Source organism: Strix aluco, chromosome 3, assembly GCF_031877795.1.
Source record: "Strix aluco isolate bStrAlu1 chromosome 3, bStrAlu1.hap1, whole genome shotgun sequence".
Lineage (NCBI taxonomy): Eukaryota > Metazoa > Chordata > Aves > Strigiformes > Strigidae > Strix > Strix aluco.
The window spans coordinates 64,104,277-64,131,296 of NC_133933.1; the positions used below are offsets into that span (position 1 = coordinate 64,104,277).

The 27,020-nt window shown below is 41.8% G+C and overlaps 2 protein-coding genes across 16 annotated transcripts in view; both read left to right on the plus strand.

Annotated features, from left to right (window-relative positions):
- The window catches only part of TULP4 (TUB like protein 4), a 173,199-nt gene extending 163,706 nt beyond the window's left edge, over positions 1-9,493 (plus strand). For 13 of the 14 annotated variants that reach the window (XM_074818855.1, XM_074818845.1, XM_074818850.1 and 10 more), the window contains one exon: positions 1,517-9,493. In XM_074818855.1, coding sequence (XP_074674956.1) covers positions 1,517-1,633 — 117 coding nt within the window. In that variant the 3' untranslated portion in view covers positions 1,634-9,493. The remainder of the gene's footprint in view (positions 1-1,516) is intronic. The other variant, XR_012622530.1, reaches the window with a different exon arrangement.
- Positions 9,494-26,133: 16,640 nt separating this feature from the next.
- The window catches only part of TMEM181 (transmembrane protein 181), a 36,241-nt gene continuing 35,354 nt past the window's right edge, over positions 26,134-27,020 (plus strand). For both annotated transcript variants that reach the window (XM_074818868.1, XM_074818869.1), the window contains exon 1: positions 26,134-26,300. In XM_074818868.1, the coding sequence (XP_074674969.1) occupies positions 26,170-26,300 (131 nt within the window). In that variant the 5' untranslated portion in view covers positions 26,134-26,169. The remainder of the gene's footprint in view (positions 26,301-27,020) is intronic.

Genomic DNA, 27,020 nt, shown 5'->3' on the forward strand with positions numbered 1-27,020 from the left:
ATGTTTGGTCTTACTGCAGTCAGACATGGAAATAAGGGCCTTCTTTGGTCTCGTGGACTCTTACTGCTGAAGGTAGGTGGGTTTTGTAATAAACACAACGGATCTCCCCAACGGTAGCTGCATTTGCTGTTGGTGGTTGTGGGTGGCAGCTAGCTGAGTGAAGACTGCTCCCTTCTTGCGATTCTCACAAAGGTTAGCCAGTCAGCAATGGCTAAGGCAGAGATGATGGCTGGGCAGTTAGGTTGCCAAAATTTCCCCTTGTGGGTTACCAGGCCTCTGGGTCTAGAGGAGGGAGGCACTGACCCTCGCCAGAAAAGTGCTCCTGGGTGGCTTCTGAACTGCCTGTGGGTAGAGGGGTCTGTGACATTTAATTTTAGGCTCTGTCACCTTGTCCTGAGTGAGATGTTACTGCACCAAACCCAGGCTATTAAGCGGTACCAATCAGCAGAACACTGGACTGAGACTCAGGAGACGTACTTATTTCCTTGTCCAGTTGTCCCATCTCTGTAAGTCACTTTTGATTTATTAAAGACATCAAGGCTCTCAAATCCATCTGGTTGGGAGTTAGATGTCTTAAATATCCAACATGCATGACCAGTGGTGGTCTCTTGGTTTTGTTTGTCTGTAACAGCAGCTCATTAAAAAGGTAGTGGTCAGAGCCATTTATACCCCTTTCTTCTTCAGTTAAATGGCTGCGAATACGTCCCTGTGGGCAGCTGTGCAAAATCACCCAGCTGCAGGTTTTGTTGGTGGGGGAACAAAGCTTGACTCGACCTGCACAGCCAGCCTCCATTCTAGCTCAAGGATCGTCACTGTAGAGCAAATTTGATCTGGGCTTCTGATGAAGAGAATGAAAAAGCAGTAATAATAGGCCAAACTTCAGGTACTCCCTGCAGAAGAACAGCAAAAAACCTGACTAGCCTTGCTTGACATTTCAGACAGCTCCCACGGCCCCCTTGCGAATTCATTCTTGGTGTAATTATGTGCTAGTGAAGTTTATGCAAAGGAAAACAGAACTGCCAAGAACATACAGCTTACTGGCTATGAAGCACTATAGTCAGGAGATTGGTTATTCCCCTTTACCTGAAAGCTCCTTTCTTTGAAAACAAAATGTGTTTTCCTGGTGGGCTGATGATAGGATCTCTCCAAAGGAAAGAGTGGTATTTTCCTGCAGGAAGCATGATGCTGGTGTAACCCACATCTGCTGAAGTAATTGGTGACAATCTACTTACGCCAATGCTGTATACAGTCTAACATGTTTTAGAGCTCAATTTACTCTATAGAGTCAAATATTGCAGTCAAATACTCTACACAGACCAATAGTACAGCTCCCTTACTCCTCTTTGGCATCATACCCCATTGTGTGAGTAGCCCCATACATACTAGCTCAGGAGGTGAAGTGTTCGTACAAAGGAGCAAAACATTTTGCTGTTATTCTCTGGTTCCTTTTCTGTGGTTCACTTTTTCTGACCTTGTTCTCTTTTTCCTTCCCTTCTCCTCTTCCCCTGCTTCCCAGGTGATGCAGTTTGGAAGGATTGATGGCAATGCTTACATTTTGGACTTTCAGTACCCATTTTCTGCAGTCCAGGCCTTTGCTGTTGCTCTGGCTAATGTGACTCAACGCCTCAAATGAACAAGCAGAGACTGGAGAGAGGAAAATGTTAACCTTCTCATAAAGTCCAAACCGGAAAATGTCAGGGCAGCCTGCTTTAGGTGTGCAGAGGTGCCTGGGAGTGAAGAAGGCAGTAAAACTGGAAAAGTCTCTTGGTGCCCAACAGAAGGGCATTAACTCTAATCAGTCATGGGGTGGAGGGTGGGGGGCTGTTTTCTGTTCTGTTTGTTTGTTTGTTTGTTTTCAGGTGTTTTTTTTTTTCTTTTTAAGCGTTGTGCTGGGTCTCAGAAAGAGCAAAGGGTTGAGAGCCATTCAGTGTTACGTGGAGAAGTGTGGCTTTTGGCTTGTTGTGGTGGTTCTGCCGTGTTTGCTACAGTAGCTGATGTAAGCTCATAGGGGGATTGAAAAAGACTGCTCTTTTTGATAGACTGCCTTATATCATGCTGTTCTTTTTAAAACAGGGAACATAACTTTTTTTCTGGTCCAGTTTGTACTACTACTACTATTACTACTACTACTACTCTACTACTACTACATCAGTGATAGCAGCAAAAAAAAGAAGCTATAATACTTGAAGACACGTGTTTCTTCTCTGATTTCTGATAATAACTGAGCACCACAAGTTCCAAGGAGGCTTATGTAGGTCAATGTTTAATTTATAAATAATGATGTATTATTCAGAAGAGAAACAATTGTTACCAATGGGTGGTTTAGAAACCCACTGTATCAAAGAAGTTGATGTCTGCTTGTTTTGTGTGCTGTTATTGGGGATAAACATCTTTCAGTAGGTGACAGAAGATAGAGGAGGAAATAATTACGAGCATTGCTTCTTTGCTCATATTGATCAGCAGTATTCTGTGATTTGGCCTGTAGCTGGGAGAGATACAGTGTGACCAGATCTGCCTCTGAGGCCACACCTGTACACGCTCCTCATTTAAATGTGTTTACACTTTATCAACAAAGTCTTTCAAGTGAATGAGAAGGCCCAGTGTATTCAGTCTTCTTAGCAATCAGTATGAATCAAGTTCTACAACAGTGTATCAGTGCTTGAGTTGGGAAGGAGACAGAAGGGTAGCATTACAAGAAGCAATGTCATGAAGAAAGCAATTTCATTACAGGAAGCAACATCATGGCTGTCTGGAGAACAAATGAGTTGAAAGAGGAAGGAAAAATTGGACAGAATCATCCCTTTTATCACCTTGCTACTTGAGCAGTCTTTGTGACTGTGGTTTGAGAATATAATGCTCCAGCTAAGAGTGGGAAGCCAAAGTTTACATGGAGAGTTAGAGAGGAAGGCTTAATAACCGTAGCATGACTCTCTGCCGTTCTTTCTGGTGGACGTGCAGACCTGTGGAGCATTTCAGAAGGGTTGCTTGCACAGAAGAGTTTCTGTGTTGTCCATGTGTTGTGCACATATTTATTTGCTTTCTCTCTTTCCTCCTTGCCTGCATTTTGCTACAGAATATGTTTTGATATGGAAGTAGTTTCCCCAGTAATACACAAAACCCAAAACTATTCATGTTATTATTTGGACATTAGGTTACAAAACATAACTGCAGGTTTCCTTCAGAAATTACTCTTTTGAAGTGAAAGGCACACTGAGAAAGATGTTGGTTGAGGTGTCAATGGCTGCTTTGTCTTTGTCTTTCCTCCACAGTTTAACTTCTTTCTTGAAAAACTCGGTATAACTTAAGATGAATAGGTGTGATTTTCTCTCTTTGCTTTTCTTAAATCCTAATGGTAGGGTAGATGTGTGTTGCATTTGACTCGTTCTAGAGGAACATATTGCACAAGATAAGACCCTGCTGTAGTAGAAGTTCCCAATGTGCAGTGAGCTTATAACTGCTGTTCTGCTGAGGCTTCTAGAACTGTACAGCACAGAGGCAGTAATGCCAGAGAGAAGTTTCAGAGAGTTGCCAAGGGAGATGATGAGGCAGATCATCCACAGGTAACGTCCCACAGGGTAAGTCCAGGAAAAAACACCTGCAAGATGGTTTCCTTGGAGAGAGGAAGTAAGGTAGGAAGGAAGGAGGGGGAAAGTAGATGGTACCATCCCTGTATTACCCCAAAGCTCAGCAGCTTCTGCTTGTATGTGGGAGTGGTCAGGCACAACATTCCCCTTGGCATCTAGCAGATTGTTGTTTGCTTTAATTAATTAATTTTGTTGAATTTCCATCAGTTTTCTGGGCCCATTTGTATTCTTTCTCACAAGCATGATTTATTCAGCAGTTTGAGTGCCTGTAGGTATAGTGTGTATGGAACAGAGGAACAGACATGAATTTGCCTCCGGTCCCTTAAAAATCAATGGAATTGTTTCGCTTGGATTTTTGTGGAGGAAGCACTATTAAGCCCTTTGTCTGTATTGAGTTATATACGCTGTACAAACAGTATGTTGAATTCTCAGTCCGCTGATTCCAATACATAAGGAGGAAAGTTGGCTGATGAGAATCCTCGCCTGCCCTAACGTCTATGCTAACCAGTCATCCTCTAATTAGAGTATAACAGGCACACACGGAACATCGTAAGAGAAGAAACATACCATGGCTTGCTTGCGTGCTTGCTGAGGGAAGGGCCACCCAGTCACATGGTAAGAAATCTTCAGCTGGAAGAAACATCACCTGTAGTTTTAAGCCAAAATTGTTAGTACATGGAAACAACATGAATTTTTTTCTGAGCAAAATCTAATCTAAATAGAAGACTTCTGCATGTAGTTTCTTTAACCTTCCAGGGAACAGTATTCCTCTTCACTTGGTTCATTGTCAACTTTTTCCAATTATCAGCAGTTTTATGCTAATGGAGAACCAAGAAATGAAACCCAGTACAACAAGTAGCAGAGTTAGTAATTTGGGTTCACTGGCCCAGGTCATGATTGCATCCTTCTGATGGCACTTACAAAGAGTCTTGGCATAGAAAGAGACCTGGTTTCTGCCCCAGCAAAGCACAAGGAATAATTACCAAAAATTAGGAAAATAAATTCAATTTCCAGTTTCCAGTTTACTTGTCAGAAAATGCTATAGGATAAAATTATCTTTTATCTTTTTGAAAATAATTTAAGTGTCCCTTTAACTGAGGATTTTAATGGCATAGAGAATACCCAGCATTAGAGAGAGAAAATACTCTCAAATGTAGAATTTTAATGAAAGGAATGGGAATTATGTAAATGTCTGAGCATGCAACTGGACCCTAAATTATACAGAGAACAAGTGAAAGTTGCTTTATTTTTCATTGAGATACAACACAGGAAACAAATTTAAAATTCCCCCCCAAATAATCACCTAAATCCTGAAGATCACTATTGCATTCAGCCAAAAGGTAGATACATTTTATATTTTGTTAGTAAAACCCAGGTTTTCTGTAGATAACTAAGTTCTTCTAGGAAGAATGTAGCAAAGTGTTCAGAAATATCTGGTTCTTTTATACATACAATAATTTCCAGTAGTTAAATAAGTTTTTTCCAAAGCTTTTTTTAGTTGTGCAATAATTGTGACAGTCTAGGGGTTTTATGGGTTTTTTGTTGGCTTTTTTGGTTTTGTTTTTGTTTTTTTAGGGACTTTTGAGTGGGTTTTTTTAAAGATAATTTAATGCAGATTTCCTGTTAATGTCCAAAAAGACAAATTATTTATCTTGCGTAATGAAATAAGTGTTTTAGGGATTATTTTATTACTATGTATCAGTGAGTTATACACACTTTCTTATTTATATTTAAAGAGCATCTTTGTAAGTAATTGTTTGCTAGCAGTATGTTTTGCTGCCAGAATGCATATAGGAAAACCTGGTTTTGCTGGATAGTATAAAAAATTTCATAATGCAGGCAGGCAAATATATTTTTTTGGCAGCTGAACACAGTGAGTTTGCTATGGAGGACTGTGTAGACTACGAGGAGTGTACATGACTTCTTCGGGACCTGCAGAAATCTGTCCTTCTCCACTGTTTTCCTCCTTTGTTTCTAACTATATACTTCAGTTGGGAGTGGTTTTAAAAATACAAGGCTTGATTTGCTTTCCCTCTTCTTAGTACAGTGCTTTTTCTTGAGATAAAATCAGGTGGGTCATGTGATAAAAGAGGCTATAACGATATAGGCTCAGTTTGTAAGAAGTTCATTGCATAGTTTAGTAGAGTTTGGCAATGGCGTAATGCAGAGATAAAAGCAAACTAGCTTGGAATAAGCTAGCTGAGGCAGAAGAAATAGTGCAGCAGTAGATGCATTTTCCTCTGCTCAGACTAATAACACTTCTTCAGCTGGGCTCAGCCGATTCCAACACAGCCATAGCGCTTCTGATACCTGAGCTAGCGCTGCACAGAGCTGACGGAGCTGAGCCCTGACGCTGCCTGCAGCAGCTTTACCTCTTCAGGATGCTCCATCAGAAACCTGGTGGAGCAGGAGTTCCTCCACTCATCCTTGGAGGTCTGCTCCAAGAGCAGCATGAAGCTGCCGTGGGGTTTGGCTGCAGCAGCTTTGAGCAGAGAAAGCCCCAATGCCAGCCAGTGGCCATGGTGACCATTTGAGGTCAGAATCTGCTCCACTGGAATTGCAAAGGGATGCAACAGAAAACCTGATTCTTTTGAAATAATATGGCTCATATCCTTGAAATAAAGCTTCTAACAGAGTCTAAAAATTAATACTTAAAGTCTAGTATGAAGTGCACCATGCACGGAGTGGCAAATTTTAGCTTGAAACAACAAGAATATCACGTTTCTCCAGTATCATGTTTCTGCAACACCCTAAGAAACTGTGAGAAGGAGGGGGGTGAAAGAGGAAAAAAAACGAATTGTCACGTTAGTAATTTTGCACTCAGTTCCAGAGGTAGCAGTAACATGTGCTGTGGGCTGGCAGAATATCGGTAAATCTGCGCACAGGTTCATGTCAGATAAACTTTCTGTGGTGCAACTGCAAGTAAAACAGTTCCACATTTCTCTCTCCAGTTTTGTTCCATTGTTTTTATGAAGATGCATGAAGGTTTACAGGTGTCAAAGATACCTGACTTTGCTGAAGCCTTGAGCCTAGACTTTCTGTAGGTCCAGACTCCTCGATGTGTCTTTTTAGCATCTTCTCTGAAATTCCAAACAGATTTTGGAGCTTGTCTGATCATTGCCTCAGATAGTTTCTGTGCATTTGCTTTTTGCAGCCTGATGCATGTGATCCTACGTTATCTTGGTGCCCTGTTACCTGTCAGAAACAATTTAAATCCTCCTATGAAGAGAGCAGCATGTTCAAAAACTGATTTGATTGGGAGAAAGGGGAGAGAAGACAGAGTAAGTTTTCACTAGCTTTTAAGAACGTGTTTCCCAGAGCAACAGTTTGGAAATTGCACATTTCTACAGAGCCCAAACCACTCCAGACCAGTAAATCTGACTTGGAGATTAGCAACATATGAGTCACTTGCATGACATGCTGACAGAGGGCCAACTTCTAACCTCACTACATGGTTGCACCAAGATACATAAGAGTAGAATCCAACCCAAAATGTACTTTCTCATTACTATGTGATTGTAAAGTAATAATGACATATATGACCCATATATCCACTTAAAAAAATTATAAAACACTAGCCAACAACTATATTGACAGTTCTGTATAACCCCCCTTGAAGAATGCTGGAAGTAAAATCCTGGCCACAGAGTAGTCATTCAGATATTTGCCTTTTATTCCCATTTCTAGGATTCCATCATAGGAGAGCAAGCTGTTTATGTTACTTAGAGATTGGCAACATGGTTTTCCCACTAGAAGAGAGTGTTATACTGCAGACAAAAATGGGAAAATTCTGGTAGACTAATATTTTCGTTTTCAAGTCCCTTCACCTTCAAGGCAAGCACCATTCTCCATCAGCAAATACCAATTTATAGTCCTGCTACCCTCAGGAATAGTCTGCAGGTAGGCACCACAGGTTCTCTTTGTAGGATTGGAATTTACATGCACCATTCTCGAAGGAATAAGATTAATTACTACTTGTGAACAGTGGGCTATGTGAATTATTTTATCTTTGTATTTATATAATGTTCTTGTAAAAGAATCCTGCAGAGAAGTTTTAAGATTAAAAGACTCAGCTTTGCATCTTGCCTGATACCTTTGAAGATGTATCAGTTTGTTGCATCTAGAAAATTAGATTTTTAAGACAAAAGCAATTAACCAAGTAATGAAATAGGATTCTTGCTAAGAAAATTAAAAACTTCACCCTTCAATTTTTGATTTTGCAAATGGATCTGTAATGAGAAATTTGTGCTTCAAGGCAAAATTAATTGTTGTGGAGCAGTATGCAAGTGCACAGATTTGCTGACCCAGAGTTGACTGCAGGATCAAAACAACATGATTTTGTATGACTTAAAATTAAATGAATGAAAACACCAAATATGTACCTGTCCAGAGCGTTCAATGAAAATATTAGATGGTATGATGTTAAAGCTTGCCAGTTTGTTCTTAATCCTTGCCCTCCAGTTTACATGAATATGAATTTTAAAATATGATCTGATCCAGCAATTCTGAGTCCTGACAAATGTTGTCTGTTTGTGGAACGTTGATCTTACTGGCCAAGTAGATGGTTTAAGATATGGGTTAAGATTAAAGTAATAATAAAAAGGAAACATTTTTGAACAGTGTGCAGACACCTGAGTTTCAAGTATTTCATCAGAATAGTGCTCAGCTTGTAATTCCTACCTATGTTGTTTCAAGCTATTTGTTCAGAACTTTCCTAATTTTCCCTTTGTTTCTTTTGTTTGCTTGATACATGTTTTGCCTTTGGTTGCCTTTCGTTTCACTATTTCTGCATTCACTGCTTTCTTTTCTTTTTATGTGTTGTGCATTTGGGGGAGGGTATGTTTGTTCAAGATCTTGTTGTTTATTGTAGATAAAATATATGGTGTTGTGGAATAGCATGGGGATGCATTTGATTGAAAAGGCACTGTGGTGTTTCCTGAAAAAGAAGGGGAGTTGCATTTGTTTATAAATGCATCATTTTGGTACTATAACTTTGAACATGATTTTGGATTTTTTTTTTTAAATTCTTTTTTTTTTTTTTTAATTTAACAAGCATATAGTCATGCAGGTGCATGCATTCTTAAGCTAGCAAGCCCAGCATGTTTTTCTTAAGGCTTTTGAAAATATGGTACACAATTTGTGTACTTTTACATGCCTATAGTATTTTTTAAATATATTTTTTGGAATCTCAAGTTTTCTTCTTTTTTTTTTTTTCTCCTCAGTATACCATGGTATACCTGGTTTCCACTGTACTTAAAAACTACCCTGATCTGCCTCTCCTTTTATGTATCTTGTGTAACATAATTTGCAGGAGGTGCCTAGAAAGCATTGTTGGTTTCCCTATAAAAATGTGGTTTGTCCAAATTCTTTACTGTCTACATGATTGAGAGATGGACTGATTGCCCTATTTTTCCTTGATGATTTGGAGTTGTAAGAGTTGTCCAGCTGTTGCTTAATAAAATTTTGCAGACTAGAAAATTCCTGACTTTTTGTTTTCATTGCATTCTTCATCTTGTCAAGCACCTTAAATACTTTTAAAGCAGATGACAAATTTGTGCTGGAATGACCTGAATAATAAATCTCCAGATGCTGTTATGGTTTCTCTTTTCAGTAACTGTATCCACAAGTTCCACTGAACCTGATGTGTGTACTAGCCCATCATACTTTGTGTCATTCATATGGGAGGATGGATGGCAAAGATTTTGTGGTTATAATGTTCCTATCTGCCTGGGTATCAGCTGATTCTTGTGCTATTTCTCCTCTGCTTGCTTTCCTTTTTAAGGAAATTACCTTTGGGGTTTTTGGTACTTCTCAATTTTGTCATTGATATACCAGAAACTTCAACATTACCACGAGAGATTCCTCTGTCCTGTCATCTTTAACAATAGAATAAAATGCTGTGATGGCCAGTGTTCATTCTCTGTTTTTTAACTAAAATAAGCATTCTAGGGCCTGAGAAAATTAAAAAAAAAAAAAAAAAAAAAAGGTAGTAAAGAAGCTTACCTTGCATAATAAACATCCCAGCTATGGCACAAATGCGAGAATCCTGGCATGGATCCTCACCTGTTCACCATATTCATGGGTGGCCTTGAAAAGAGTTTGAATATTGAGCTACAGAGTTTACTGATGATATGAAGTTATTCAAAATGATAAAGGCAGTGGCCAACTGTTAGGAATCTCAGAAAGTCTGTGCAACTTGGCAATAAAACGTCAGGTGAAACTCAGTGTGGGTAAATGTAAAGTGATACACATGGGGAAAAAAAACAATGCTAACTTCACATTTGCAGTAATGGTCTCTGTAGTGATCTCTACTACTCAGGAGAGACCTCTTGAGAGTTTGATAGATAACTCTCTGAAAACATCAAATTGGTGCTCAGCAGCAGTCAAAAGAAGAAATTAAAATACTGGTAATGATTAGGAGAATAACTGACAGCAAAGCAGAAAATACACTGTATAAAATTGCAATTCACCACAGTTCGCATACTGTGTAGTACTGGTCCCCTTGTCTCAGAAAAAGTAGAGGTCTAGAGGAGATTTACAGAAGGGCAACAGAAGGCACAAATCAACTTCTACATAAGGAATGACTGCAAAGGCTAAGACCCTTCACCCTGGAAAAGAGGATTAAAGGGATTGCTGGAGAGCCACTAAAACAGGAGTAGTGTGGAAAGGTGGATAGGGATTGTCTGTTGATTGTCTCTTCCTGCAGAAAAACTAGGAACTGTAAAATGAAAATAAAGTGAAATAGAGGTGGGGCAGGAAATCAAACAAAAGGAGGTGGTTCTTCATGGAGGTGAGTAGCCAAAAGCCACTTTGCCAAAGGGTGCTGTGATAAAAGTTGTCCTGGTTTAAACCTGGCCAGCAGCCAAGCACCACACAGCTGCTCACTCGCTCTCCCCCACCCAAGGGATGGGGACTTGGGGGAGTAAAGGTAAGGAGGCTTGTAGGTTGAGATAAAAACAGTTTAATAATGGAATTTTTAAAAAAAAAATAATAATTAAAAAAAATTTAGAAAATTCAAGTGGGTAATGCACAATGAGATTGCTCACCACCCAGGGACCAATGTCCAACCCGTTCCCAGCTAGCAATCCCAGAGAAGATCCCGAAACCACAATCCCGGAAGTGAGAGCACCAGCTTCCCAGCCAACCCTCATCTATATACTGAGCATGACATCATATGATATGGAATATTTCACTGGCAAATTTGGATCCGTTGCTCTTGTCTGTGCTCCCTCCCAGCTTCTTGTGCACCTGCACGTGGGCAGGACATGGGAAGTTGGAAAGGCCTTGATCTCTTAGCAACAATTGAAAACGTCAGTGTATTACCAACATTCTTCTCATACCAAAGCCCATACTGAATCCAAAGCACAGCACTATTCTAGCTACTAAGAAGAAAAATTAAATCTATCCCAGCCGAAATGAGAACAGAAGTTAATAATTCATGTGAGACTGGAAAAAGTGTGTGAAAGAGAGATCCATTTGGACACTAAACAAACTACAACAGGAGCAGAAATTTCCCTGAGCTGAAAATAGTCAGAAGCTGGAAGAGTATTAGGGGAAATACCATAGGAATTTGCTTTGTTCTCCCTCTTCCCAAGGAATCTGCAAATGGCTATTGTAGGAGACAAAACACTGGGCTTAAAGGGATTCTTGCTGTGAACCAGTGTCACCATTTGTATGCCAGCATTTCTAAAAGAAGCTTGAACCTGGAGTGTCAGCCTCTGGAAATGAAGAGAAGGTGGAGGATTCCCAATCTGGTGTCTGAATGCTTTGCACTGCAACCATGAAAAGTCCTCTTCTAGTATCAGCACTGCTCAAGGAATGCTGAAATCTCCCTTAGCTCTAGATGAGTTTTCAGGTAAAGTGAAACATCTACTAAAATGCAGAAATTATTAAATTAGTTGTGAAGTTTGGAGGCAGCAAAATGGAACAGCAGTATAGCTTCTGGTCATGGCACTCTGCTCTGGCCTTGTGCTTTTTTGCTTTTTGCTTTGGCTAGTTTTGGTGTTTCCCTGAGCGAGTATCTGGCCAGGTGAACTAACCTGATTCATGCGGTTTCCTTTTCAATCGAGGTTCCTGCAGTTTTCAGGTTTTTCCTTCATTGTGTAGGATATTGATTTAAAAGATGGTCATCTTCTGCTTTCCTGCCCTTTTTTAGTGTTAATTTGGGGGGGTTCTGCCAGCTATAGCACTGGTAATTGATTCAATCAGGGTAACAATCTGTATCTCCTTTGCTTATGGAACTGAGCTAATGCAGCTTGGTTTGTTGTCCTGGAAGATGTTTTTTGGAAGGCCCGTCTCTGCCAGGTGCAACCAGCTAAATTTAAGGCATGTAGTCACTTGTAGTTTGTAAATAAACTTCAAGTTTTCTGCATCACCTCCTCTACATGTCAGTACAGAACTGTGACTAAATGAGAACACTGGAGCTGTGCTTAGCTCTTGAGAGAGAGGGGCCAGAAAGGAAGCAAACAGATGTGGGGAGGTGGGTTGTTTGAGAGAGATGACTGGTGAAACATGCCTGCCTGGAAATGGCGGGTGATGCAAATGCAAAATTTATCAATTAACAGGGGCTGCAGTAAAGAAAAATGTGAGCCTTTAGGAAAATATACTAGAAGGATTCCTGTGATAATTTTCTTGCCTCGTAGATGGACTAATAGCATTTACTTGTTCTTTTTTATATATGATTGTGGTTGTTGATAATAGTGCTATCTTATAGTTATGATTTAGATGAACACAAGGGCTATCTGTGGCCAGTGCCCTATATTTATGCTGCCTGGTTTATAGGTCAGGACATGTGCACACGGTGAGGGAACAATATTTAAACAGGGACTTTTTAAAAAGAAGCTGGGAATACAGCAGCTATACATATAGTTAAGCTCATATATATGATTTAATGACTACTGGCTAGATCATGGGCTTTTTCACGGAGACAGGTTATTGTTGTTGATGTTCTCTGGTCAATGGCATATTCCATTTTTCATTGACATTACTACCAAAATAACTATCAATAATAAAATAGCAGTCTCTACTTTTTGCTACTTTTTCAACAGCAGCCCGGCTTTCATGATAGAATCCTAATGGGATAGACTCAGCAACTAAGTAATTACCTAGTTGTGAGGGAGTTGTACGAGATTAGAAGAACAAACTGGAGCACTTCATACCAGTTGAGATTCATCTCACTCTTTATCCATTATAGCTGTCTATTGCATAGTCTCATTTTTTGTTCTGTTTAAAACAGACACATTTCAAATCTTTTGTTTGATCAAAGGGAAACCTATTCATCTGGGGGAATGTTTTGCTTTGTTGCATCTCCTGATATTTTTGTCCTTTCCAGGTGTTGCACATTTTCTTCCATTTCTCACTTCCCCATGGATAAGGAAGAAAGTTAGATCTGAACTGCAGTAACATTTCTTTGTTCTCGTTTCTCATTGCACTCTGTGGTGATAGTCCTCTCTCTTAAAACAAGTGTATCTTTGTTTCCTTTGTTGCACAGTTTTGGTGAGATTAATTTCTTCCTTCTCCTTTCAAAACCATTTAGGAATTTTTTACTTTTTTGTAATCTGAAAGGATGTTTATTTTAGAGAAGAGTCTCTATGAGGTAGTTATAGCAAAGGGAAGATACTAAAGATGATTTAAACGTCATAGAGACTTCTAATTGCCTCATGCAGAGGCAGCCAAATGCAGAGTCTCATCTTCAGAAGTCACATAACTGTGATTTGACTTCTAAGTGACTTCTCTATCTCATTTTATGATGTTTTTTAATGAGGGAAGCGTCCTTGTTTTCATGAGATCTATGAACATACCTTAAGATTTTTCTCCTTGAGCTGATGTGGTAGCTAGTATAATCTGAGGCGGCAAACATTCAGTTTGACAGGCTTTATTTGTATGACTTAGAGAGTCACTAAAACCAAGATTCCAGTTTTGTTCATAAATCCACTGCTAGTATTCACGTTCATAGGATACTAATAATTTTATCTGCAGTTTAAAAAATACACAGGTTTTAGCAGATTTGGATTGTGTCTGATCAATAGAACATACAAGTGAGTGTGAAAAAAGAGCGGACATCTTTCCAAAAACCACCACGTATGTATAATTCACACTGGAAGTTCTGCTATGAACTTCAGAAGTTCAGATGCCGATGAAGTGTTCCCTCAGGCATAAATTGAAAGAGCATAATTTGGAGAGCTACCAAAATCCACAATTAGATGCCACTTCCGGATATCGTGGAAACCCCGAGTGAGAGTAAAATGCCACAGACTGAGTGTCATCAGAAGTGCTGCAGCATGTGCATGATGAAAAAGCTCTCCAAAGAGCAAAGCGGTAGCAATTGAGAAAGGAAAGGCTTCTGGGATGTCAGTGAAGCTGTTGGGGCAGGAAGGGGGGGATTAGCAGCCTATGAGGCAGAATGTACCTTACTTCAGAAGAAATAAGGACAAAAAAACCTCGTGAGCTGATTGGTAAGTATAAATCCCTTGTATTCAGATTTATCAATGCAAAATCTACGATGATTGTCATCCTTGCCATCACTGCTAGAAACATAGTGGCCATGGAAGGGTTTTTTTGTGGAAATTTTTACTATGTGAATATTAGATGTGAACATAATCAAACTAAAATGGTAGATGGTGAGAATGATGACCTAAAATCTAAATATTCTGAAATAGAAAATGTTGCATATTAAGAGCAATTCACATCCATTAGGAAAATATAAAAGATAACAACAATAAACAACTTCACAGCAAGATTTCTTGCATCTGTGAAGTTATAAGCAAGCCAATGAACAAAAGATCCAAGAAAGGCAGCTGTCCTAAGCTGGAGGCCAGGTCTGAGAGACCAAAACATGGAATTTATGAAGATAAAACAATATTTATCATGTTCCCAAAAGTGTTGCATTAATCTACTATGTGTAGATTACTGAGTGCAAGAGACAAAGTTGAAAACAATTTCATCAAAAGAACAGATGTTTTAAATGGTTTTGAGTAGAGTTTTACAGACAACTGATGACATCAAATGTCTTTAGATTGGATCTACATTCTTTCGGAAGACAGTGTAGCAGGCAGTTGAGAAGTAATCAGCTGAAGAGATTCAAAGAACAGGATGTACAACAAAATTTGCTCTCAAAATAGTTGTTAGGCAGTAATTATATGAATGAGTGAGTAATCGTATGAAACAACTGACAGCCATGATTTACGTGACTAATTTCAAGGTAACTTACAAAGTTCCGTAAGTAGCTTTAAAATATCAGGTGGGTGTTGAAGTTCGGTTTGAAAAGTTTGAGGGCACGGGATAAATGCAGTCAGTGCTAATGAGGCAGATGCTGTCAGTCCATTAATTGCTTGGCCAATTTCCTCTCTGATGTTGTTGATAACCTATTAAAGTATGTAAAGTTAGGGAAGAAGCACATAATGATATCAGGAAGAATCGTTTTAGATGTGATTCACCTTCATAGAAACGTTATGACTGGGTGCACCTGGGCACTGGCAATATTGGATGGGTTACATGTCTGACTCTTGCTGAGATCATCATTGTCTCTGTTACTGCAGAAGGAGTTAAATCCAAAGAATGAACAGTGTTAACTAAGCATTGACATCACCAAGTCATTAGTGCTAACCAAATGATAAAGAAACTGCAAAATTTATGTGATGTTTGATATTTCCAAAAGATTACAAAAGAAGGTACAGAGAAATGCAAGAGAGGATGCAAAGCATGTATTCATTTCAAAAACAGAACTCTGTAGCAATGGAGAAAGGTTTTTAATCCCATTGACAACTCAGGCCTCATCAAATTTGTGGCAGAAGAGAGTAAGTTTATGTGATATATTTTCCATGTCGTAAATGAGTCCTTGAGCTAATCAGTAACTTGAAAAAAATTCCGACTTCCTAAATTCTTTTACGAAAAGCTGATGGACTTCTTTGCATGCAGTCTGTGCCTCAAGAGGTGGGTACAAATCAGCCACAGTTGCCCCTGAAGACATAACGTCTTCAGCTTAGCCTTGGATGCAGCAATTTTATCCCTTGGCCAGAATATCAGATATTTGGAACACAAGCCTGGACAAGATTCACAGGCATCCATGAAGTTGAATGCTCCCCTGAGGTTGATTGTTGTGGAGCTGAAACAAGCCTATGTGTCTTGTTTGGGATGTTAACACTGTTAGGTGAGGGAAGATTGGGAGATAGAAAACTCAAGCAGATGTAGCTCCAAGCACTGGCAATTTCATCAGATGTCTTTGAAACATAGGTGACATGAAATCCTGTGATGGGTAATCCTTGGTGTTAATAAATTTATTTTATTAGCCTTTCTTCCAAACTGAATGAAGTAGGTCCCAGCTGTCTTTGAGCATGCACTGCATCAGTTTGCACTGTGTACAATTACACTGGAATTTGCAGGCAGTTGCTGCAGTGTAAACCTCTTTTGCTCAGCCCTGCAAGCTGTGGCTAAAGAACCAGCACCCAGAAGAATCTGGACAAGGGAGTGGATGTTTGGATCTTCACCACCACAGCTGTCTTTCACATTTATTGTTAGGTGTGTCCTCTGTAGTCAACGCACATGTCCAAATCAGTAATGCCTTTGCTTGAGCAAAGAGGTGCAAACTGCAACTCTCTGCATACCAGAAGATTAAAGGTGAAGAGAGATACTGAGTAAAATAATGTCACTGAAGATTTGCAAGACGTGGAGGTGAATTATTTTGTTTGAAATAGAATCTTACAAATGTTTTATAATATGTTTATAAACATGTTAAGGAAAAATACTATGTTATCTGTTCATGGTGCTTTTAAAAAATGTGTATCATTCTTATTGTATTAATAATCAAATTTTGGCTGATAAATATGTAAAGCTTAAATGTTACAGTGCAAAAATATGTCACCAGCAGGCAGAACACCATTTTAAAATACTCAATCATCACTTTGAAGCTACCAAAGGCTGTAGGATCTGAACAAAGTCCGGCCACACTGGTGTCTCCAAAAAGCATTGTTAAACTTTGCTTCTTCAAGTGACACCAGCAGCTGAATTTTCTGACCTTGGTTCATTGACTCTGTGAGTTGAATGCTACTCCCAGGAGCTTTACATACAGCAAGTTCACCAAATTAACTGGATTTTCCTCCCAGGTGGTTCCTGTCAATGACTTTTCTAACGCAGTGACACAGAGAAGCCCTATAACAAAAGTAATCTGTGCCTGACTTAGAGTGACTGAATAAGCCATCGTTTCAGCTCCTCAGTGTTGCATTCTAATAGCTTCCCTTTTATTGCCCTGTTCTTTATTTCCCTTCATGTATTCATCAAGCCAATTAAAAAGAAAAAAAAAAATCAAAATAAAACCTACTTCAACACAACACTCTGGCTTCCTAGCATGTGATACACAGAGCATGCCAGCAAGCCTCAAAGGAACCTGATCTATCAGTGATGGTAATGGGGGGGAGTGGGGGGGCAGGGGCTTTTCATAACAGTGCATCAAGAATAAAGAGGGAGTATCTACAAAGCAAATGCCAATTCCTGAGATGCACCTGCAGTAGAAATAGGAAGGTAGAATGGCTCACCCTATTTCATCATGCCTGCATGAATCACTGAGAGGGGGACTTTCCTATGGAGCAGGTGATGAATGGACATAGAGACTGCAGCTGTAGGGACCAAATATAATCTTTGGAAAGCCAGAGGAGATCAGGGAACTGCAGACTGCAGCAGTGTCTTATGGTATGTCACAAAAATAAAGTAAATGTGAAACAGATTCTTTCTGCAATAGAAATCACCTGGGACTGTAAAACAGTGGATTTGAGCAAACTAGCAGGAGGAATATTCATTGTAATTCCCTGAGGAACCAGACAGTACACCCACAGGCAGCCAGGAAAGACACTTTGAATCATCAAAGAATTTGAGTCTTGAGAGCAATGCAGAGACGTGAAAAAGCAAGTTATGCTGTGTCCAATTGCTCATAGTACAGATGCAATGAGCAGTACCCAGAGGTGGACTTAGTTTCAACTGTGACTGATCTCAAGAGCTGTAATTTTAATAATTCTCAGCTCTCTGTTGTGGACAGCAATAACTGGAAGGAATCCTGCTATAGCTTGAAATTTACTGCACAGCCCCAAAATAAAATGTTTCTAAAGAAATTGCTTTCTCACACAAGAAGGCAAAAGGTACATGGAGACATTAGGCAGTGCATCAAGAGATTCCAAGCTCCAGAGCCAGTTCTGCAATTTTAGCTCTAAAGAAAAATCTCTCCCTCCAAAGTACATGAGCTCCAAAGTACATGAGCTAACTTTAAGAGAAAATGTGGGAGTCTTCTGGCTATACTTTGTCACCCTGAGCGATGCAAGATGGTATCACATACTACTTACTGTTGGAGAACATATTGCTAGACTTGAGCACATGTAACACCTTCCTTCCTTTTCTGCTAAAATAGATGGGTAAATTAAGTACAAAACTAAATGTCCTGCCAAAGTCGTTCCTCAGACAGTATAGTTAATGACTTGCAGTAATAACCAGAATTGACCTGTGTCGGTTCATCCTCTTTCACTCTTTTTTCAAAAGGTTGAGACTTGGCTAGTTTGTTGTCATGAGTGGCATAGAGCAGGCTGAAGAGAATTCCAGCCAACTGGTGTGCATTTCTGATGAATTTATATAGTCTGAGAAATTTCAGGAGCCCGAGAAAATGTTTAGCTAACAAAATTTGAAAAAAGGAAGTAGGTAGCAGGCCAGCCATGCTGACCCCGGCATCAGGCAAAATAATAAAAAGGATGATATAGGAGTCAGTTAAAAACTGGAATGTAAGGATGTAAACCATGAAAAAGTAATTTTAGGTGATATGTTATAATGGAGAAAAACCAGATTGTATCCTTCTGTGTCCTTTGACACCATTATTTGAGGTTATTACCTCAATCTGTAGATAAAATTTCATTCGTAGGGCATTTGATGAAATACTGCCTGGGGTTCCAATAAAGAAATTAGCAATAACTAATGTGAACGAGGTGTGCTTTAAATGGATTACAAATGAACCGAGAGATCTCACAAAGTAGCCTGTGATGTGGAATCATCACTGAGTGTTTCTGATAGGATTCTGCAGAGAAGGGTACTAGATCTGACAGCAAACAGGACTCAAAAGCAAACACAGGACTGTGGTTGACCAAATCTGGACATGGCACAAAACTGCCAGAAAGCACTAACCTCAAATAGCACTAAGGACAAGGCAGTGTAGCATTACAGACAAAATGCATTTTTAATATAGGCAAATATGAAGTTTTGTGTTTAGGAGCAAGGAATATGAACATGTCTTCAAAATCAGTAATTTAGCTCTGAAAGCTGCAGATTTGGAGGCACAGGTCAGGGCAGACAAGCATCTCAATGTGATATGTTAGCAATCCCGAGATCTTCTTGCAAAAAGAGCTAATACAATCCTCAGATTGGTAAGCAGGGCAGTGGAAGGAGGGAAGTGACCTCACCTGAAAAAATACTGGGTCTGCTTCTGCTGTCCAGCTTTTTAAACTGTCTTGGAAGAAGTGAGAGTGTTGAAAATCTATGAAGTTCAAAAACTGAAGAAAATGCCTCACAGCAAGAGATTTGTCTGTTTAGCTTATTTCAGAGAAGAGCATAATTAAATAATTCTCACTATCTTAAAAAACTTAACAGAACTAAAATACTGGTATCAAAAGGCACTTTAATTTAGCAGGGAAAGGCACAAGCACTAATGACTAGATGCTGAAGCCAAGTACCAAAAGAAGCAAGGCACATTTAATGATGAAAATTATCAATGATAGAACAAGCTCAAAGAAGTTGTGGAGTCTCTCTTCACAACAAAGAAGTTGTGAAGTGTTCCAATCAAGACTGCTTTAGTTAAATGCATTTGGATAGATGTAGAGGTAAATGTGTGAAACATGAAATGACCAAAGGCAAATTGGCTCCACAGGCATAGGTCAGTATTTGCCAAGGTCTTGGTGCCCCCATCAGCCAGATGATGATCTGGCTGGAGGACACTCCTGCTCCTTCACGGTCTGCATACTCAGGTTTCTTGCTTTCCTACAAAGGGAGGAGAAGTGAGGGCCTGAGGATGAGGGAGGAGTCCCTGTCTTTTGTGGGCTCAAGATTTAGCCACACATGTGCCTAGGCCCAGGAGCTTAAAAATATGCCTGAGTCCTGCAAATGGCTGAGTAGGAAACACAGTTTGTGCAAGCAAGAGCTAATTCACTCTAGTGGGCTGCAAACACATGCTGCAAAACCTATATTATCTATGTTTTTCTATTACTTTGAAAAAAAAGCCATGCTATTTATAACTGGGTGTTCAGCTTTGTGGTTCAGACCAGAAATGACTGTCTGGAAAAAGGAGATTCCAAGCACAGAATAGGACCCTGGTGATACTGCATGTTTCCAGTTAGATTTAACAGTATCTAAAGGTTCTTACCATGACTGTATGTGTGACTGTGTATGCAGGCAATAAGCTGCTTCTAAAAGGAGAGGAGAAGTTTTCCAAAATGTCTGGCACTTTTCACTATTTCCATGTTAGTTTTAATTGCTTCCCTTGAGATGTACAGAAAACAGTTCAGAACAGAAGTATTATAAATAATGGAAAAGTATTATGAAGTCTTCTACCTGAATAATAACATACTGTATGGGGTGCAGGTGCCCAGGTGCTGGCAGGGGGGGCTGCAGGAGTGGCCTCTGTGGGAAAAGGCTGCAGCTGCCCTGTGCTGGACACAGATGGTTTCAGCCAACTCCAAAATGGACCCAGCACAGGACACAGCTCAGCCCATCAGCAAAGCTGGTGATGCCTCTGTGGAAACATATTTAAGAAAGGAGAGAAACAGGAGAAGGGAACAAAAAGAGTGAGAAACAGCAGGGGAACACCGAGGTCAGAGGAGGTGCTTCATGGTGGGGCAGGAACCCCCCACCGCCAAGAGACTGTGCGGCCTGTGGAGGACACACATGCACACACGCCCTGGAGGGACTGCAACTTATGACTAAGTCCATGCTGGAGCAGGTACACCCCAAAAGAGTCAGCAGCCTGTGGAGGACCCACACCAGAACGTAGGAAAAGACTGAGAAGGAAGGAGCAACAGAGAGAAACCTCTGTTACCTGATTGCAGCCCCATCACTACCTGTGGCATCACTGAAGGGACTGGGTGTAACTTGCAGTGATAATCAGGGTGGGGGATTGGCAGGAGAGGTGCTTGGATGAAGGTAAGCCTGAGAAAGATGGAGAAAAGGTGGTTTTCTTAAGTGTGTGTTTGGTTGGGGTTTTTTTGTTTTTGTTTCCCAGAATCCAAATCAGTACTCAAATATTTACCTCAACTGACAATAAATTAAGTCTCTGAGTAAAGTCTGGTTTGCCCCCAGCAGTAACTGGTAAGTGATCTCCCTGTCTTTTTCTCTTCCCATGTTGCTTTTTTGCTCCTGTTCTTTTTATTTTCTCCCCTGTCCAGCCAGTTGCAGGGCAGGGTGGGGGAGTGAACAAGTGGTTGGGTGGGAGTTTGGCTGCCCATCCAGGGTCAACCCGCCATACATTTTTAGTCTGAGGTGATATAATTTGCATGAATATTAGTCAGTCTTAAATATTCTTGAGAGATGAGATTATATGTCACGAGAGACCTGACTTTCAACCGAAGGGTAATAGGCATCTTAAAACAAAGATATTTAGCTTAAAATAGATACAATAAAACTGTCAGGATATGACATTACATCTATTTTCTCAAACATTATGAAACTTTTTAGAAAAATACAGCTATGTGTTTTGAACATTGTGTTTAAAATTTTCTCTAAAGTACACTTGCACCAATATGCTTTGTGAGAACTGAAAAGATGGTGATCTATTTCATTTACTAAGGTAACCAAAATACAAAAAGTAAGCAGTATTTAAAAACATGCAGTTATTCTTAAGTCTTCATAAGTTATCTAGATATCACAAGTAGTTGAATTTTTATTTCCCTTACAAGTATTCCTTTTAATACAAGTGGGATATTTAAGCTAATATATGCCACTAGTAATTATAGTTGACATTTGAAAGCCAATAATCACACTGGAACACCATATTAAAATGTTAATTTATATATAGGGTAAGCAACCTAGTCATGCTCCCAATTAGGCCATTTCCATCTTCCCATTGCTTTTGACATGACAGTCGAGAAGAGCTTCCCAGCCGTATTAAGACATACACAAGAGTGTGAATCGGGTGCGATTAGGGTTTCCTCTTTGTCATCCTTGAAATCACCTCACAGGAGATTCTTCTTAAATTTTGATCAAAAGAGATTATAAATCTTATTTTATTTTCTCGTCCTCACATCTCTTCAAAACAGGATAGATTCAGGGAAAGTTCATCTCCAAAGATACAAAGAGAGGGTGATGAGTCTTTCTTGCTGCTGCTGTGAGGGTCAGGACTCCCAGCTGCAGCCAGCTGTGTAGAACTTTATTCCTTCCAGCGATGACAAGAACAGCTGTGGCTCCGAAGCCCCTGTCAGCTCAAAGATGATTTTTTATGGATGATCTGTCAGTGGCTGTCCCAGCTTATGTCTCTGTGCCACCTCTTCAAATAAATGAGAAGCCGCCTTGCTTCATGGTGAGCGCCCCATTCCTGCTGAGCTCCCCGAGCCGTTCCGTCCCCAGCACGCTGCTGTGATCCTCTGCACGTGCAGCAAGGGCTATGTGGCAATGGCTGTCATCACATAACTGGTTAGCTGTGACAAAGGAGGTTTCTGGCAGGAGGAGACAGTCAAGCCATGATGGCCTGTTGTAAGGCAGGGTTTATTCTCTTCCAGACTCAAGGTAGCAGTGAAGAAGAGGGCAGGGTGGACCAAAGTCCTGAGGCTTCTGTGGGGCTCAGCAGAGTATTTACTCACGCAGTTTGGGGATACTGAACGACTCAGAGGTGTATTTGCAGGTGTATCAGCAGCAGACTCTCATCTTGGGAGAGTCAGTATGGAGGTGTGCTTGTTTCTGTGCCATCTGACCTGTCAGTCCTTAACTCCACTTCTCAGCCAGCAGCTGCCACTGCTGCCTTTCTCCAGCTCAAAACAGTTTTGAAGGAGAAAGTATTTGCTAAGCAGCTGAACTTTTGCTAGTTTGTGGGTTTTATTCCTTTGCTGAAAAAAGAGGGACTTGAGTTGGCAGTGTTTATTCCCTTAACTTCTCAGCACCAGCTGCTATTGCTTCTGTGAGAGCCCACAGTAATAATCCTGGTGCTTTTAAGTGGATTGCCAAGCTTTATATTTAGCTACTATCACAATTAAATATGTGTGGCTGATGCTGTAAAAGGATAACTATACACAGGGAAGAATCAGGAAGAAAAATTATGTGGGGGACTTCTGTTAAGCTCCACCCTCAAAATAAACTCTGTCCATGTGACATGATACAATGAATGCGTTGAACAGATGTTGAGTTTGATCATGTCTTAGTCTTAGACTCTTGGGGCTTTTCTCTCCCTCATGAAGTCCAGAAATATTCGGGGTATGAACTGAGTTCCAGATGCTTAAATTCTGAGATTTATAGGACTCTCAGTATTACTTTAGATTAGTTCTCAGATGTGGTTTGATGCTGCCTCTCTTTTAATATGTGCTGTGAAATGCAGCAAACCAAGGTTGACAGAGAAGGTGCCGTGCTTGGATGGATGAGTTAGGGTGCCCTGAAATGAACGGGTCAAGTCATACCCCAGTGCAGGTAATTTGTTGGTTGTTCTTGCAGTTTGTTTGCAAAGCTGTCTATGAAACCTTGACCTCCCTTTGCTTTTACTGAAGTCATGCTTCCTGCAGAACCAAATGCTTTTCTGTGCCAGCCCAATCTGTGCCGTGACTGCACTGGACAGGAAAGAAGGACAAGCCATAAAGGTAGGTCTGTTAGCATCTGCAGGGCTAGGGGTAAGTGAACAGCTAATTGAAATGTCCCATTCATTAGGTTTTGACAAAAGAAAATAGATTGGCCATTTTAATAGAAATGCCTGTTTAATATTAAAAGTTTGTTTTAATATTTTTCTCATTTAATAAAAAACCTGGAAATTTCTTTGAAGAAAACGTTTAGATGGAAGCTAATATTTTTTCCTTAAAAATGTTAGCTAGGAATTGCTACTGCATAGCAAGCACAGCACTTTTTAAAAAAGCAGCAGGCCAGACTTGTAACTACAGTATGGTTTTCTCAAAGTCACTTTCAGTTTGCTGAGCTTCACAAACCACCATTGTCCTTAGCCCTTGGGTGTTTTCTCAGCTGCAAAAGGCACGGCTGGTGCAGCTCTGCATGCTTCCAGTGTCTGGTCATTGCCCTGTCAGAGGAGGCCATGCACTGAAAACGTTTGATTTGCACACTGGTACGTGCGTGTATTGCTTGTTTTATTGACATGTTAAAGTGTTCTGGAGACTCAAAATAGTTTCTTGACCTTTTTAAATTCTTTGAGTGTTTAATACGGACCGTGACAGGAATATGCAATTATTAGCTTGTGTCTTCACACAAACTTCACTATTCACAACCCTAGTAATTTTAATCCTGTAATGTCTGGTAATTATTAGTTGAAACACTGTCTGGTTTTATTGATAGTGGAAGTTGGTGCATTGATGTATGGTAAGCGCTAACACCTTCTCTGTGTGAGTAACCTGCAGGCCTGACTGCCAGCCTTCCATAGCGGGTGTGATTTCCTCCTGCAGCACTGGAGCTGTAGGGGACAGACATAGTTTGAGGTTGGTCTGGATAATGTTCAGCACAACAGGGAGGAAACTAGATTGCATCTCTGAAATGGTGCTGCTTTGGGCCCTCAAGCAAACTCTGGTTTGGTTGGGGGTTTTTTTTGAGAAATAAATGCAATAGAGGTCATTTAGTTGTAAGTAATTAAATGGTAATCAGTTTTTAATCTTTGAGCTGATTTTTTTATTACTTTGCTACACTAATTGCATAACTCCCAGCAGTGAATGCTTTTTTACTCAACTGAAGCCTTAAATGTTTTATTTCCTCCTTTCTGTAAATATTTAAAGATCCCATTGATAATTCCTACCTCTGAGCCTGAGAGCTGGAAGCAGCACATTCTTCACACATAACAAGGGATTTTAATTCTTGTTTTGAGCGAAAACATAGCTAAATCTTAATCACAATGAAATATTTACCCTTAAATAAACACTTCCAGTCAAATCCTACATGATTATATCAGCCACATGTACTGTAACAAGCAGGGTGCTGGCAAGTAATAACATACAGACAGTCACAGAAGTGCGAGGGAGCTGCTGAGCCTGTCCTGACGTTCCAAAGTAGCCATTCAGAAGCTGGTTGAGCCTTACCCTAATGCTGGCTGGGCTCTTCACTCCTCTTTGGAGACCGCTCCAGAGCAACAGTCCTGTGATTGTTAGGAACCTTCTAGTCTCCAGCCTACATGTGCATGGGGCTTTTATCCTGCTGCTATGGCTTCTCAGGCTTAGAAATACTCAGAGTTACGAAACAGAAATTCTCAGTCAGAGGTGATCCTTCCTCTCTGTCTCTCTCCCACCTGCCAGGGGAGATATATTGTCCCTCTCCCACTGCACCACTGGGAATAACCTCTTGTCACCACATGAGATGGCAAAGTGGGCTTATAAGTGAAACTGCATGTTCTAGTCTTAGTATGTGATAAAATACAGACTAAGGGCAAGGCTGGGAAATAACCCAGCTCAACTTCCTGAAAGTGAATAGGGAACATATTTTCATGAGAGGGGCCGTATAGCAGACTTCTATATTTATACTCTCTAGAAACAATTATGACGTATCGATAGTAACGTATTTTCATATTTAATATGGATACCGTCATTGCCATTAATTCGTACAAATTATTAAGTTTTGAATTGATAGAATGCTTTAAAACAGAGTTTAAATGTGAATTTGTTTATGACGAAAAGTTTAATAGAGATGAAGCTAACATGACGCTCTGCAAATTGGCTGGAGCTCAGCAGAAGCCACTCCGAAAATCTAAACAGCTTCATTCTTAATGTTCGACCATTTATGGCATTACAACCGTGAAAAGTGGATTTAGCGCAGGATTTCTTTTCTGCATATGTTCGGCCTTCTTTGGTGATGCAAACTGGCCCCATGTAGCGTGGATAAAAGAGACGATAAAAATCAGGACATTAATGTTAAACAGAGCTGGTATGTTTTTAAGAACAAAACGGGTTTATTTTTTAAAAAATGAGATGTTTCCAGCAGCGGTAATGCGAGGGCTTTGCTCACGTCCCTGCGGGCCGGCGGGGAGCGGGCAGCGCCAGGCCGGGCCGGAGACTGGGCCGGGGGGAGACGCGGCCGCCCGGCACCGGCTGCCCGGGGGTGCTGAGAGGCTTTCGGCACCGCAGACGGAGCCCCCGGCGCTGCCGCCGGCTCCGCACCCACACCTGCCCTCGCACCCTTCCCTCAGCACCGCCCGCGGGGAGGCGGCGGTGGCGACGGCCTCCCCCGGGCGGTGGCGGCGGGCGCCGGCCGCCCCTCTCCGTGGTGCTGAAGCGGCTCCCGCCGCCTCCGCGGGCGCGGGCCCCGCACGGAGGGCCCGCCCCTGCCGCCGCCGCCGCCGCCGCTGCGGCTCCTGCGCCGCCCCCGCCCCGCGGCCGCGCAGCGCCGGGCGGGCTCTGGCGGGGCGCCATGGCGGCGCGCGGGGCCTGAGGCGGCGCGGGACGGCATGGAGGCGGATTTCGCCGCCTTCGGGAGCCCGCTCTGCGGCGAGGTCAAGCGGTTCTGCAGGCGGGTGCGGGAGACCTACCGGGAGATCAAGGAGGACCTCACCCCCTACAAGGATGACCGCTACTACCGGTACGGCCGCGGGCGCGGCTCCCCCCGGGGCCCAGGGCCCTGCCCGCCCGCGGGGGCTCCGCCCCGCCTTCCGCCGGGGTGGCCTCCGCGGCGCCCGGGGGGGACCGGGCCGTCCCCGGGACGGGGGGAGGGGGCGAGCGGGGACCGGCACAAAGAAATCCGGGGCCGGGCTCCACGCGACGGCCCCCGGCCGTGCCCCCGGGAGCAGCCGCCCCAGCCCCGGGGCCGTGGGCCGGCGGGCGGCGCCGAGGGCGGCCGGGCCCCGGGCGGGGCGCGGCGCGGCGGCTGGGGCTGCCTGGACTGCCCGGGGGGACGCGGTGGGGCAGCGGCTCCGTTCCTGCCCTCGGGTATTCATGTCCTCACGCTGCCATAAAGGCGATCGCCATTTGCGTGCCTCTGCGCTGCGCCTTTTCCACGGCCGTAGCAAGGGGGAGCGTGGCCTAAGGCAGCCGCGAAACAGTCCTGGGAGAGTGACACACCTGGCCAGGAAAGCGGGGCGGTGGGTGAAGGGTGAGGTCGAAAGGGGCTGATGTACCCTGTAGGCTACGCCCATGCTGCTTCTGCGCCTGTTTCCACGTCTTCTGTTTCCATGAATGACCAGTGATGGCTGGAGAGTATTAACGTTTTGAGATTACACAAGGCTAGGAAGGACTCCAAGGGCGTTGGAAGGCTGGGTTGTAAATTAAAAGCAAAGGTCTGAAAAAGAAGAATGACAATCAG